Source organism: Carex rostrata, chromosome 26 (assembly GCF_964058835.1).
Source record: "Carex rostrata chromosome 26, lpCarRost1.2, whole genome shotgun sequence".
NCBI classification, from domain to species: domain Eukaryota; kingdom Viridiplantae; phylum Streptophyta; class Magnoliopsida; order Poales; family Cyperaceae; genus Carex; species Carex rostrata.
This window is the reverse complement of record NC_135943.1, coordinates 3,476,875-3,489,747: the sequence shown is the minus strand read 5'-3', so window position 1 is coordinate 3,489,747 and position 12,873 is coordinate 3,476,875. Positions and strand designations below refer to the sequence as shown.

General features: G+C 32.1%; 1 protein-coding gene across 2 annotated transcripts in view; it reads right to left on the bottom strand.

Annotated features, from left to right (window-relative positions):
- Window positions 1–203: 203 nt before the first annotated feature.
- Window positions 204–12,873, bottom strand: part of LOC144544351 (cysteine-rich receptor-like protein kinase 15) — a 50,861-nt gene continuing 38,191 nt past the window's right edge. Inside the window, exons 1-9 of one of the 2 annotated variants that reach the window (XM_078292845.1) lie at window positions 5,004–5,799; window positions 4,650–4,748; window positions 4,363–4,538; window positions 4,031–4,241; window positions 3,693–3,936; window positions 2,967–3,117; window positions 2,129–2,471; window positions 1,439–2,020; window positions 204–661 (exon numbers count right to left, since the gene is read on the bottom strand). In XM_078292845.1, coding sequence (XP_078148971.1) covers window positions 540–661; window positions 1,439–2,020; window positions 2,129–2,471; window positions 2,967–3,117; window positions 3,693–3,936; window positions 4,031–4,241; window positions 4,363–4,538; window positions 4,650–4,748; window positions 5,004–5,766 — 2,691 coding nt within the window. In that variant the 5' untranslated portion in view covers window positions 5,767–5,799 and the 3' untranslated portion in view covers window positions 204–539. Of the gene's footprint in view, window positions 662–1,438; window positions 2,021–2,128; window positions 2,472–2,966; window positions 3,118–3,692; window positions 3,937–4,030; window positions 4,242–4,362; window positions 4,539–4,649; window positions 4,749–5,003; window positions 5,800–12,873 lie in introns of those variants that run through there. The other variant, XM_078292844.1, reaches the window with a different exon arrangement.

Below are 12,873 nucleotides of genomic sequence, written 5' to 3'. Positions count from 1 at the left end.
ATCCATCAGGCAGAGTTAGGCTCGTGGAGCCCCATTTCTCTCAACCCAACAAATTTCTTGAGTTAGTTTGTGCCACATTCCCTCCATGAGAATCGAGATGCCCGAGATACAGCCTGAGTTGCTGCTCTTTCAACTCTGGTAAAGAACACAATGCGTCTTATTTCAATTGGTTAATGGTTAGAGTGCATAATTAGAAAAAAAAATGAAAACAAGTGAGGATTCCCACCGATTTCCATTCAACATGAAAACCCTTACATTGTTTTGACACCGGTACCACCTATTTGGTACCACTAACATAGGACTTACAAAACCAAGGTATGGAGCACATACCTCACTAACCTACCTACACATAACATATATAGCAATCTAACCAAGAAGAATAAAGCATCATAATACCCTAAGAAAACCTATTTTTATACAAAACCAACTATTGTAATCAAGTTTATAAGCAAAATGACTCTAACAATCTTTAACAGCTACCAACAGCTAAAATGACCCTAAATTCCCAAGATGTTACTAAAAAGTATAGTCTTCGTCTCTTAACAGCTACCATCAGCTTCGTTCAACACCAGAGCAACCTGTTCTTCATTTAAAATAATCTCTTGCCCATGCAAAGGGATTATGACCTGTCCTTCCTCCATTGAACTGGTAAGTAAACCTCCTGCCAGCTCCTTTGTGTCACAAGGCATTATACAATTCAAATTAGTAATGGCATCATAGTTTTGATGTTGACACCAGAACTTAACTAAAGAAATGATCTGCGCCCCATAAAGCATCACAACCTAAATTACAAAGATCACTAAGTTCATGCAAAGAATCTCTACGTAACCTAGATAAAGTAGGACCATAAACTACTGTAAAAATCCATTCAAAAGAATCAAATCTGTTCTTCAGCAAAACTGAAACTGAAAAATCCTTAATCCATGCTGTTAAGACTTGATATTTTTCCTCATTCACACCTACTATAATCCCACCTGAATTACCACAAGAAGGTTTAAAGGTCCAAAAAGATATAGACACTTAAATTATGAAAAAACCTAGGTGGATAAGTCTCCATTTTCGTTTCCTGTAATCCAACTACATCTATTTTATTATTTATCAATAATTCCTTCAAAACACGCTTAGTAGTCGAATTTCCTAACCCTCTTAACATTCCAACAAAAAATTCTTGACATTAAGAACAAATAAAGACCCTAAGAATTCTCAAGCATCACTCTGGTACTAATATCAGTCGTACCAGAGCTGCTCTTTTGCTGAGCTAACGCGTCCTGCATAACAGTATCAAAACGATCCTTATTTAATTCCCTAAGATAATGGATAACAATCAATTTTGCATCCAGACATTCTGCTAATTTAAAGCCCGAACTCTCAAAGAGTTTGATCAGCTTAGAATCTGTATATTCAGCAAAAGGGAAATCAGAAATAAAAGTAGGTGTACCTATAGGTTGCTGACTAACACCACGACCACGACCACGACCCCATCTGCCACGTCCACCACCTCTGCCTCCCCAGTTAGTCAGCATCGGGGCCCTCGTACTATGGCATGTCACCTCTGGCATAGGCTGCACCTCCCTGGCTGCTGGTAGAACCGGTATCGGATCCGATACAGGTACAGGTAACTCCTGGTTAGTTGGATCCTCAACATTGGGCTTAGGAGGCACCGCCTCAACACCTGATGTCCCTCCCTTTCCAGAGTCTGGCCATGCTTCCCACTTCTTTTTGGAAGGGGGTTGTTCATCCAGATAACCCAGCGGTGTCGAACACGAAAAGCGGTTGCTTGACTTGCCAACCTCCAACACCTTCTCTTTACACTTAGAACCTGACCCTGGAAGAGATGGAGAAGTGAGCTTGCTCTCTTTTGACGTAGCAGACTGCAAGCTAGATCTCACCGCTTTTCCTTTCTGAACCTCGTGCCAGTACAGCTTTGCTTTACTATCATCACTGGTCGGCTGAGGTAAAGCTTCAATAGTGATGTCAATAGGAAAAAACCTGGAGCGCCCGAGTTCATCTATAAACAAAACTGTGCATAATTAGAAAAAAAATATTAATTTCCCGTACAGAAATAGAACCACAATAGTAGCAAGCAGATTAAAAAAAATTGATCCGGATCATCTCATCAAAATGTTACTTGTACTTCTTGTTCCAGTACTCTCAGCTTGACTTGACTGTGTGATTGTTGTAAAACTCTCAGCTTCACTTCTGAGTGTAGATGTGTCAGTCGTTAAACTGTCAACCTCGGTTCGGTGATCTATCGACTGAGTCAGCGACCAGGTTGGAGGCAAATTTGGAATAATCATAGATGGGCTTGCAAGCATATTTCTTACAGTCTCCATTGTAGGCCTGTCAATCGGATTTTCTAGCACGCACAGTAATGCTATATGAACACATATTTTGATCTCTTCTTGGAATTCTTCCTCGAGGACTGGATCCATTAATTCAAATATCGTACCATCGTTCCAATGTAGCAATGCCTGTGGCAATGGTTTTTTAGTTAGTTTTGTTTTATAGGTCTCAACTTAAATAATATGTTACCTACTATTTACTAAAAATAACATATTGTAAAGAAATCAAGAAGCAAATTGTAAAATTTTATTGCATATCAGATTAATTATCATAATTAAGGATTGAGAAAATCACAAGCTAGTGATTAATGTAAGTCAAAGAATAGAAATCAACAATTCTCCTTTTGACTTAATTATGTTCAAAATGTTATGCAACTAAAAATGTACCCTTCTTTTTATTAAAAAGCCTTGCCATGCTCTAAATAGACAAATAGTATATGCTTATGTAATTCTAGTCAAGGCTATTCATGACAGATACATTCAAACAGTGCTTAAAAGAAATTTTTTATTTTGTTCGGATTTCAATTAAACTTTCTTATAATGGCATAATTGTTGTTAACTGAAAGGAAATTCTGACAACAAAAAGCTACTAGACCTAAATCTCAAGAAGTTCATGTTACTTACATGTTTAATGAGATTTGAAGCGCGATTCGAGCCAACAAAGGCGCTATTCTTCTGGCCTGTCAGAATCTCAAGAAGAAGAACTCCAAAGCCATACACATCTGATTTAGCAGAGAAATTTCCGTGCAAAATGTACTCTGGTGCCATATATCCACTACATTTCATAGGAAGTCAAATGCATCTGTAAAGCTAAATTGGAGTCATATTTATGCAAGTTTCACCTGGTGTACATTCCCATTCCAAATTGATGCTTGTATGATGTGATATCACATTTTGATAGTTTCTCCATAATAGGAAATATACATGTTGTTCAATTTATTAAACCTGAGCTAGTTCCTCAACTGATTTTAATGGGTAAGTTACGCCCAAATTGGGAAATTGAACAACTACAGAAGAAAAAAATGAAGGGAAAGGAATCGGAGTCAACAAGCATAAATTAAACCCAATTTCAGTACATAAAGAGAAAGGAATCTGAGTCAATAGGCATACACTAAACCCAATTTGAGTACCTAAAGGACCATAAGCATATTGAATGAAAATTGAAAGAACGTTAAATGCAAGGGTGTCAAACAGCTCTCAACTGAAATTGCAGCTGCTTCATACAACCACATGCTTAATATGAAACGGTATTGTACCCATTACTGTTATACTGGACTTGAACTGCGCAATAATATATCTGAGAAGTGTTAGATCATGGTAAGTAAAGAGTTGTTGTATAATGAATCTTACAATGTTCCAACAATGATATTTGTCTCTTTATGGGTTTGATCTTCCTCGAAAAACCTTGCAATCCCAAAATCAGAAATTTTCGGGTTCATATTCTTGTCAAGCAGTATGTTGCTAACTTTTAGATCTCTGTGTATAACTTTCAACTGAGATTCCTCATGGAGGTAATTTAAACCACGAGCAATTCCTTCAATTATTTTGTGTCGCATTTTCCAATTAAGGTTGACTCGTTGGGAAGTATCCTTTGCTGCATCAGGGAAATATCAATAACCTTATCAGTTATTTATGAGAAATTTTACTATGAATTAGTATGTTATATACTTTAACAGAGGACTTTGTACCAAAAAGAATCTTGTCAAGACTTCCATTAGGCAAGTATTCATAGCAGAGCAATTTCTCTCGATTTTTTATGCAACATCCAAGGAACTGTACCAGGTTCTTGTGCTTGAGTTTTGCGATAAAATCCACTTCATTCTTAAACTCTGTTATTCCTTGGACCGAACTTCCTGAAAGTCTTTTCACAGCTATTTCTCGTCTGTCAGGAAGAGTGCCCTTTATAAAAAATATATCCATTATATATGTTATTTTGTATTTGATCAGTCAAAAAATTAGATAAGGAAATTTTCTGTTGAAGGTTTAGATAAGGAAAATCACTAGGTAGAAGTGATTGTACCTTGTAAACCGGACCAAAGCCTCCTTTACCGAGTTTATTCATGTCAGAGAAATTATCTGTGGCAGCTTTAAGTGCAGTAAAGTTAAACACTTCATATTCTGCATTTGGATTTAAGATATATTCCAGTTCTGTTTCTATATTTTCTTGTATATACATCGTGTTGTCACCATCATCATCTGTTCAGAAAGAAGACATTCACGTTGTATCATAATGATGAAAAAGAAAATTAGTAAATTACTCTATAGTCTTCTAAGCATGTAAAATGCTAAACAGAATTGACAAATTACTTGTATCTTTGTCTAATGAGCGCTTTCTCCTCCAGAAGCAGAATCCAAACACACCTAGACCAGAGACCACAATTGTGACAGTTGAATTGGATTTTGATCCTGTATGTTGAATATTTGATTAAATTGTTCAGAAAATTGCAAGCAAACTTTAAATGCTATATCATCTGAGTCAGAGAATTAACTCAGAAAGGAAGGTGCTCATAGTATTTCCACTCTGTTCAGTTAAGGACAAAAGTACATAATATAATTTTTTGAGGATTATTAATTACTTTAATGAAATGTTTACCTTTTTTATTTTTTGAAACAACCAAAATCCATAGTTGAAAATACAATCTGAAAAACACAATTATTTACCTGCTAATGATGTTGGTAGTGGTGGAGAGACCAATGATACCGGAAATGAGCTAACGTTTAAAATATATTGCTCATACCGTAGGTAGCAATTTCTTGCCATCATCCTCATCCGCAGTGCAGTCCCATTTGCGCACGTGTAAGACCTTAAATGTGAAATGCACCTGCTACACTCCTGTGGCGAGAGGTCTCTTGTACACTGCAGAAGTGCTGACATATTTGTGCCATTGACCACTTGAGTTGAAAACATTTCCCGGGTATATGGTGCCGTCGTACTTAAATTAGTTAACACCGTCATAAGAGCTTGCTGTGACTTCTGATCAAGTGAATTACCCACACTATAAAAGCAGGAGGGTTCATAGGGTTCTGCAACAGAGAGGAAGTTCTTGCTGGAGTAGCTCAACAAGCAAGAGTCATAAAACACGGTGGCGGTCGCACTCATAGAGCGTGGTTGTGTCATGTTGGATGTGGCATCTTGAAGGCAATTGACACAGTCGACCAGTGTGGAATCGGCGAAACACATTACTAGACCATAAACTTCGTTGGGACTATTGCCAAATGATTTGTTGGAGAAGGCACTGTTGATCAGTGCATCTGTGTGGAGGGAAGAGAGGAGTTTGAAGAGGTTGGATTCGAAGGTGCTTCCAATCGCAAATGAATCATTTTGTGAGCAATTTTGGCTGAGTAGTTTCGCATTGGCATAGCAGTTGAATTGTGTTAGTATTAGGAAAGGAGAAAGAAAGAGAATAGAGAATGCTTGAAGCATACTGTTTGTAAATTTGGTACCGTTTTTGGTAGATGGTCTAATTGGAACGATATATGAGATTGTAGAGGGTGCTGATATAAGCACAGTAACTTCTGATTTTAACACAACCACTTCAAAATTTTAAATATAATAGACAAATTTGCCCTTCTATATATGAGATTGTGAGGGTGCTGATATAACAACGTGGTAACTTTTGATTTTAACACAACTTCAAAATTTTGAATATAATAGACAAATTTCCCCTTCTATACATATTATTTCCAAACCGTCACTATCGTTCTATAAATATATATCTAATTGGAAAAAGAACAACAACTACGAAACAGTCAAATAGTTCATGTGATTCTAGCTCTTCTTAAATATGTAGTTTGGTCCTCTTTTGTTTGAATATATGTAGTTGATACATTAATTATAATTTTTTTGTACTATATTAACATTATTGTTTTAAAATATTAAACATGATTAGTTTATTGTTATTATTATGTCATTAATATATATACAAATTCAAAACAACACATCTCTTGAAAAAAAAATGCAATAAAACTATAAAAGTACAAGATTATTACTACAAAAAATGATTGCTTCGTAAATTTAATAGCTACAATTTTGAAAATTGAAAAATTAAAAGTTCCTAATAAATTCTGGAAAATTTCGCTTGACGTTTTAGTTATAAAAAAAAATAATCAATGACCATTAATCAAAGAAAATTTACGAAGCAATCATTTTTTGTAGTAATAAGATATGGCATCTAGAGAGATTTTTAAGCAAGTTCAAATTTGTCCATATAAGTAAAAAAATTGAAGTTGTTTTGTTAATATCAGCATCCGATTGTAGTTAATATATGAATGATTTGTTACTTGAGTTGGAAGAGAAAGTTAATGGAAAAATAATTGATGCAATATATGCATATCATATCTTTATCCGTTTTTATTTGTCGAATATGAATATGGATCAAATATTAGATGGATACGTATGGATACAGATCGGATATTGGATATGTGTAAATTTACACATAAATATTTTATAATATATATATTAAATTATATGATAAATGAGGAGGGATCGAAGTACACCATTTTATGGTGATACACCTTGACACCATATTTTTATAAGTCATTTTTACAATTTTAAAATCTAAACAGACGATCCGAACCATTCAACATGATCTCCATATTAAAATGTGCTTGGAGAACAAATTTTACATTTTTTGGATTATTTTTTTAGTATTTATTTATTAAGATGTGTACAAAATTGTTATATTCAGACAATTGTGGACCATTGAAAAACAATAATTTTAAAAAAAATAGTAATAAATTTCCAAAAAAAAATGTAAAATTTGGTCTCCAAGCACATTTTAATATGGACATCATGTTGAATGGTTCAGATCGACTATTTGAATTTTGAAATTGCAAAAATGACTTATAAAAATATGGTGTCAAGATGTGTCACCATTAAATGGTGTAATTGGATCCCTCATGATATATATCTACTATTCGGGTACAGATAATTCAAATTCAAAATCATATCTGTATCCGTATCCGTATCCATACTGATATATATATCCATATCTAATTTTTAGATACGGATTTGAATACGGTCGGATGTTATCCGATCCGTTTGCACCCCTATATAAATACATTGATAATGTTGGGCTAAACCCAAGTTTAGCTTGAAACGCATTAAATTTTTGTCCGGATGGATTAGATTTTGAAGAATTCACGAGATGTTTGAGGGTGAATTTCACAAATTATATGTAGAGGCATTTTTATTTAATTGTTTTTTTTTAATGATTGGCAGCAAAATGCTGCTGACACATATATTAATACTAAAAAAAGATTATTTACAAGCCTTGGCCGTCAAATGACATGCCAATATATTTATTTAATTACAAAAGTCTCGAAATAAAAGTAAATTAAAAGATAAACTCTTGTAAGACTTCGCAAATGGATGATTGATCCGTAAGCCGTACCACTGTTTTAAGCCTATCTATTGTCTCTTGACCAAAATTGTACATCCAGAATTAGGGGTGTAAACGGATACGGATAATTCACTCTATATTTGGAGATTATCTGAATTCGGATTAAATGAATACAGAAAATTGTGAATACAGATGCGGATACGGATATTTTTTGTTAGTTAAACGAGTAAGAATACGAGTAAATAATACTATTTCATACCCACTACTCTAATTATATAAATAAAATTATAGGATAAAATTTATTTACGTGATATTTCATATGATAATATATGAGCAACAATTAGATATACTTTTGTTATTCAGTATATGTTTTTTGTTATAAGAAAAATATTAACATATTATTTTTATTTGCATGCTTTGTTATTTAGTTAAATAATTTAATTTGTTCCAAAAATATGTATTTTTGAATTCTCTTGCTTTATAAAAGGATAATTTAGTTTAAATTGATTGTATATTTGTCTTTTCTATTTTCTTATTAGTAATACTATTGCATATATATGTGAAATGAATTAGTTTCGATATTTTATCTGTAAAATAAAATAAAACTAATTATTATATTAATATTATTTATGATTCATCTAACTACGTACTTTTCGCTACCTAATAATTTTAACGAATAAAAATACAATAAAGTACGGTCAGTTTTCAGTGGACAAAAGTAAGATATGTATAAAATCATTAAAATATGAGTATAAAAATACTTTTATTCTACACGTTTCGGAGCCATATTGACACCCCTATCCAGGATGGTATCCTGAATCAACAAGTACATCAGTTTTGTTTTGTCAGAGAACAACCTTCTGTTTCTTTCTCGTCATAGGGCCTATACCTCTGCTGACCACACCCTATTTTTTTAAATGCCGAGTAGCTTGGAGCATCCTGGCTGAGATAAGATGTGAACGGTGAAATGTATAAGATGTGCAGACTAATACAAATCTTCAAAAGCGTGCGCAAGACAAATACCCTTTGAAATTAATTGGATATTTAATAAGGTTACTTCTAGAAATATAGTACAGCATTTGAACTATACGATCAAACATATCCAGTGGTAAAAACCTTGATAATTCTGAGAATTAATGAGTCAATGAGGGTTAATATCCTGCCAATTAATATGTCGAAATATATGGTTGGAATTTTCCTTTAGAAAGTAATATTGTTGAATTTGAAGTCATTTCGAGAAGATGCCTCGTACTTTTCGTCTAATTTATTACGATATTTTTTTTTTCAAATTCCAACCATATATGGTTGGAATTTTCCTTTAGAAAGTAACCACTGCGGATTTATTCCATCCATTTGTCCATGTCAAACCAGAGCTAGCAACTAGGGATGAAAACGATAAAAGATAATATCTGATCCGTATTCAAAAATTTAGATGTGGATATCCGATATCTGAATATTCGTGTGAATAAGAATACTAAATATCCATAACCAAATAGTAGATATATACCATATATTTTAATATATATTATGAACCGACATTTTATTTTTACCCTTTTACTAATATATTTTAATAAAAATAACTACGTTACTGGGTTATTTTTAAAAATACCCAAGTCGCAAGATTTTCCTATGACTTGAAATTAAGGCCCCAAGTCGCAGGATTTTCCTGTGACTTGGTTTTTTTTTTTTTTTTGCTTTTTTGTACTATAAAATCCCGTTTCTCTCTCCTCTCTCTCAAACTCACCAGAATTCATAGAGAGAAAGAGAAGCAGAGGAAAAGAGAAAGAGAAGGAGATTTCGGAGGCAAAAAAGGGCGACTTCTGAGGCGATTTTCAGATAATTTATTTTATTTATTTATAATTAATTTATTAATTAATTATTTTTAATTACTTGTAAATTACTTGTAAATTATTTTTAATTACTTTAGAATAGTTAGAAGAAGAGAGATTATTAACAACTTTTGGGCGGGTGAATAACTTATTAATTATTTTTTAAATTGTTAGAAATTGTTATATATATATTGTTACAAATTGTTAGGAAAAATTTAGAATCAATATCAATTGTCTAATTTATCACTGTCATTTTGAACTCTAGTTATAATGGCATCCAAAGTCGAAAAAATTAGAGGAAGAAGTGAAACCGAATGTGAGAAAAAAAAAAACACTTATTAATAATTTTTGAACGAGTGCAGCCCATGCGATGAGGAGTTTGCAAAATATGTTTTCACCCAGAGATACCGAAGAGTTGCTGAGCACTCTTGATCGATAAATTAGAAAAATACTGATGGAAGGCTGGGCATCCCTCCAACTGGATGGGGACAGCGCTGCTTATGTGCAGTCAGTGTTTTAAAAATTAGTCTATTCAGCCGAATATTTGTATTCGGTTAGAATCCGAATAGAAAATAAGTATTCGATTCAATATACAATTTCGAATATTCGACCACATATATTTTTCCGCATATTATCTATTTGGCCGATTTTTTCCGCACAGCTGAATAAGAATCCGCATATAAGTTGTAATTTAATATTTCAATTACCCAATATATAAATAGATTGAATGCCTCTGATGTTATCTATTCAGCAAATCCGCATATTATCTATTCAGCCAATCCGCATATAAGTTATAATTTAATATTTCAATTATCCAGTATAATATTTCAATTACCCAATCCGCATATTATCTATTACGCCAATTTATTTAAATATTAGAGTTAATGTCTCTGATGTATTAAACTGATGATGAATAGATTGAATTTGCTCTTTAATTATTATTTTGTTGGCCTTTTGAATTGAGATCAATATATATATATATATATATATTTCATAATTTCATTTAGTATGATATGAGGATTGATGTTCTAAAATATGCTAATATGCAAAAAAAAAAAATGTTATTTGGGTAAAATATGTTAAAACAAGCAAAAATATACTCAAATTGGGTAAAATACGCTAATTGCGGTAAAAATATGCTAAAATACGCTAATATGCAAAAAATATGTTATTAAGGTAAAATATTCTAAAACAAACAAAAATATACTGAAATTGGCTAAAATACGATAATTGCGGTAAAAATATACTAAAATACGCTAATATGCAAAAGATATGTTATTTGAGTAAAATATGCTAAAACAAGCAAAAAATATACTTAAATTAGCTAAAAAAACTTGAAAATATGCTAATTACGGAAAAATTTTGAACTAAAAAATTCAAAATAAAATTAAAACTAACGTTGGTACCTTAATTATTACTAATTACAACTAATTTTGGTACCTACATTAACACTAATTACCTCTAAATTTGGTACCTTAATTAATTAATCCTAATTACAACTAATTAACACTAATTACGGTAAAATTTTGGACTAAAAAATTCAAAATAAAATAAAAACTAAATTTGGTACCTTAATTATCACTAATTACAACTAATTTTGGTACCTACATTAACACTAATTATCACTAAATTCGGTACCTTAATTAATTAATCCTAATTACAACTAACTAACACTAACTCAACTAACTACATATAATTAACACTAATTAAAACTACATTATACTAATTTGGTACCTTACTAACTTAATTGGACTAATTTACAACTATTTTTACACTACAAATGAAATTTTAAAAAAAAATATAGGGGCTTACTAGTAGATATGGTGAAGAGAGTAGAAAATTTGGAGAATTTTCGAATTTGAGGAGAGAGTGTGTAAATTTGAGAAAATAATTTGGAAGCAGAGAGAAACCGCTGAACAGCCTTATATGTATCCCAAGTCACAGGATTTTCTTGCGACTTGGGGCCTTAATTCCAAGTCGTAAGAAAATCCTGTGACTTAGTATTTTTAAAAATAACTCAATAACCTGGTTATTTTTATTAAAATATATTATAAAAAGGATAAAAATAAAAATATCGGTATTATAAAAAATTTATGTTATTAACCATTATAATTAAATAAGTATTATGAATTTTAATAATTTTTAAATTATTTTATATTATTTTAATAAATATCTAATCTGATTCGGATCTATATCTATATTCATCTAATACATCTGATATTCATTTTGTATCCGTATTCGAAAAAAAAAAAAATATATGAATATAATTTTACCACTATCCGCTCCGTTTTCATCTCTACTAGCAACAGTTCGGTTTTGATAGAATATTCTTCAATTAAAACGTAATAAAAAACGCTAAGTTGTGCAATTTGGTATAGCATTAATCCGAGCCTCACAGTCACAGCCCATCAAGCGAGTTGTGCGAGAAAAAATCAAATAAATTAATACACTTTGGAGACTCGGCAAAAAGGCGTGACCCTTCGCTCTACAAGGAGGATGCGACGAAAAGGAAGGGTAGTGCAAGCGGAAATAAATCTGCTGTGATTCTAAAGGGATCGCAGACTCTGTTATTCTATATTCATTCATTTATCTGTCTAGAGATTCGTGCATAAAAAATAAGTGTTGTTGAGATTTGTGCATTCTAAAAAGTGAAAGTTTAAATTTGGAATCACAGGTCCTGCAATCTATTTAGAATCACAGCAGATTTATTTCCAGTGCAAGCCGCAAGGTCAATTCTTTTTTTTGTCTTTCGTGCGTCTTCTTTTCTATGATGATATAGCTTACTGTTGACTTTTGAAGCACAGTCTTGAAAATCATGAACACTAGATCCAGTCAAAAAATTCCGGAGGATTACTTCCAATCATTTCCTCCAAATATTATATATTTCTATTGCCACAGTATAATTCCTTAATCTTTTTGTTAGCATTTTGAAAAAATAAAAATACAAAATTAGCATATCTTTTATAAGAGCATTTATATCCCCGAAACTCTTTGAGTTTCTAAATAACTGTTAACTAATTTTTAGAAATTTTGTTAATGAAAGTTTCTAAACTTCCACATCCCTGAAACTAAAATTAGAGTTTCTTAATTGCTACATCAGCTGTCACACCCCGAAACATGGGGTCGTGCAGTCCCGCCATGAATATATAGTCTCCTATATACTCACAAGGCAAGTACGATGTAAACCTAACATAATAACGGTTTACAACCAATCTAACTTACCATTTAATTAGTCAAAAATCATATTTATACCAATATGATTTATATAATTTCGACGTATACTCACAAACATATTTAAATCATACAATTACTATTTAATTTAGATTTAAAACAAATCCGATTCGATCCCAATTCAATTAG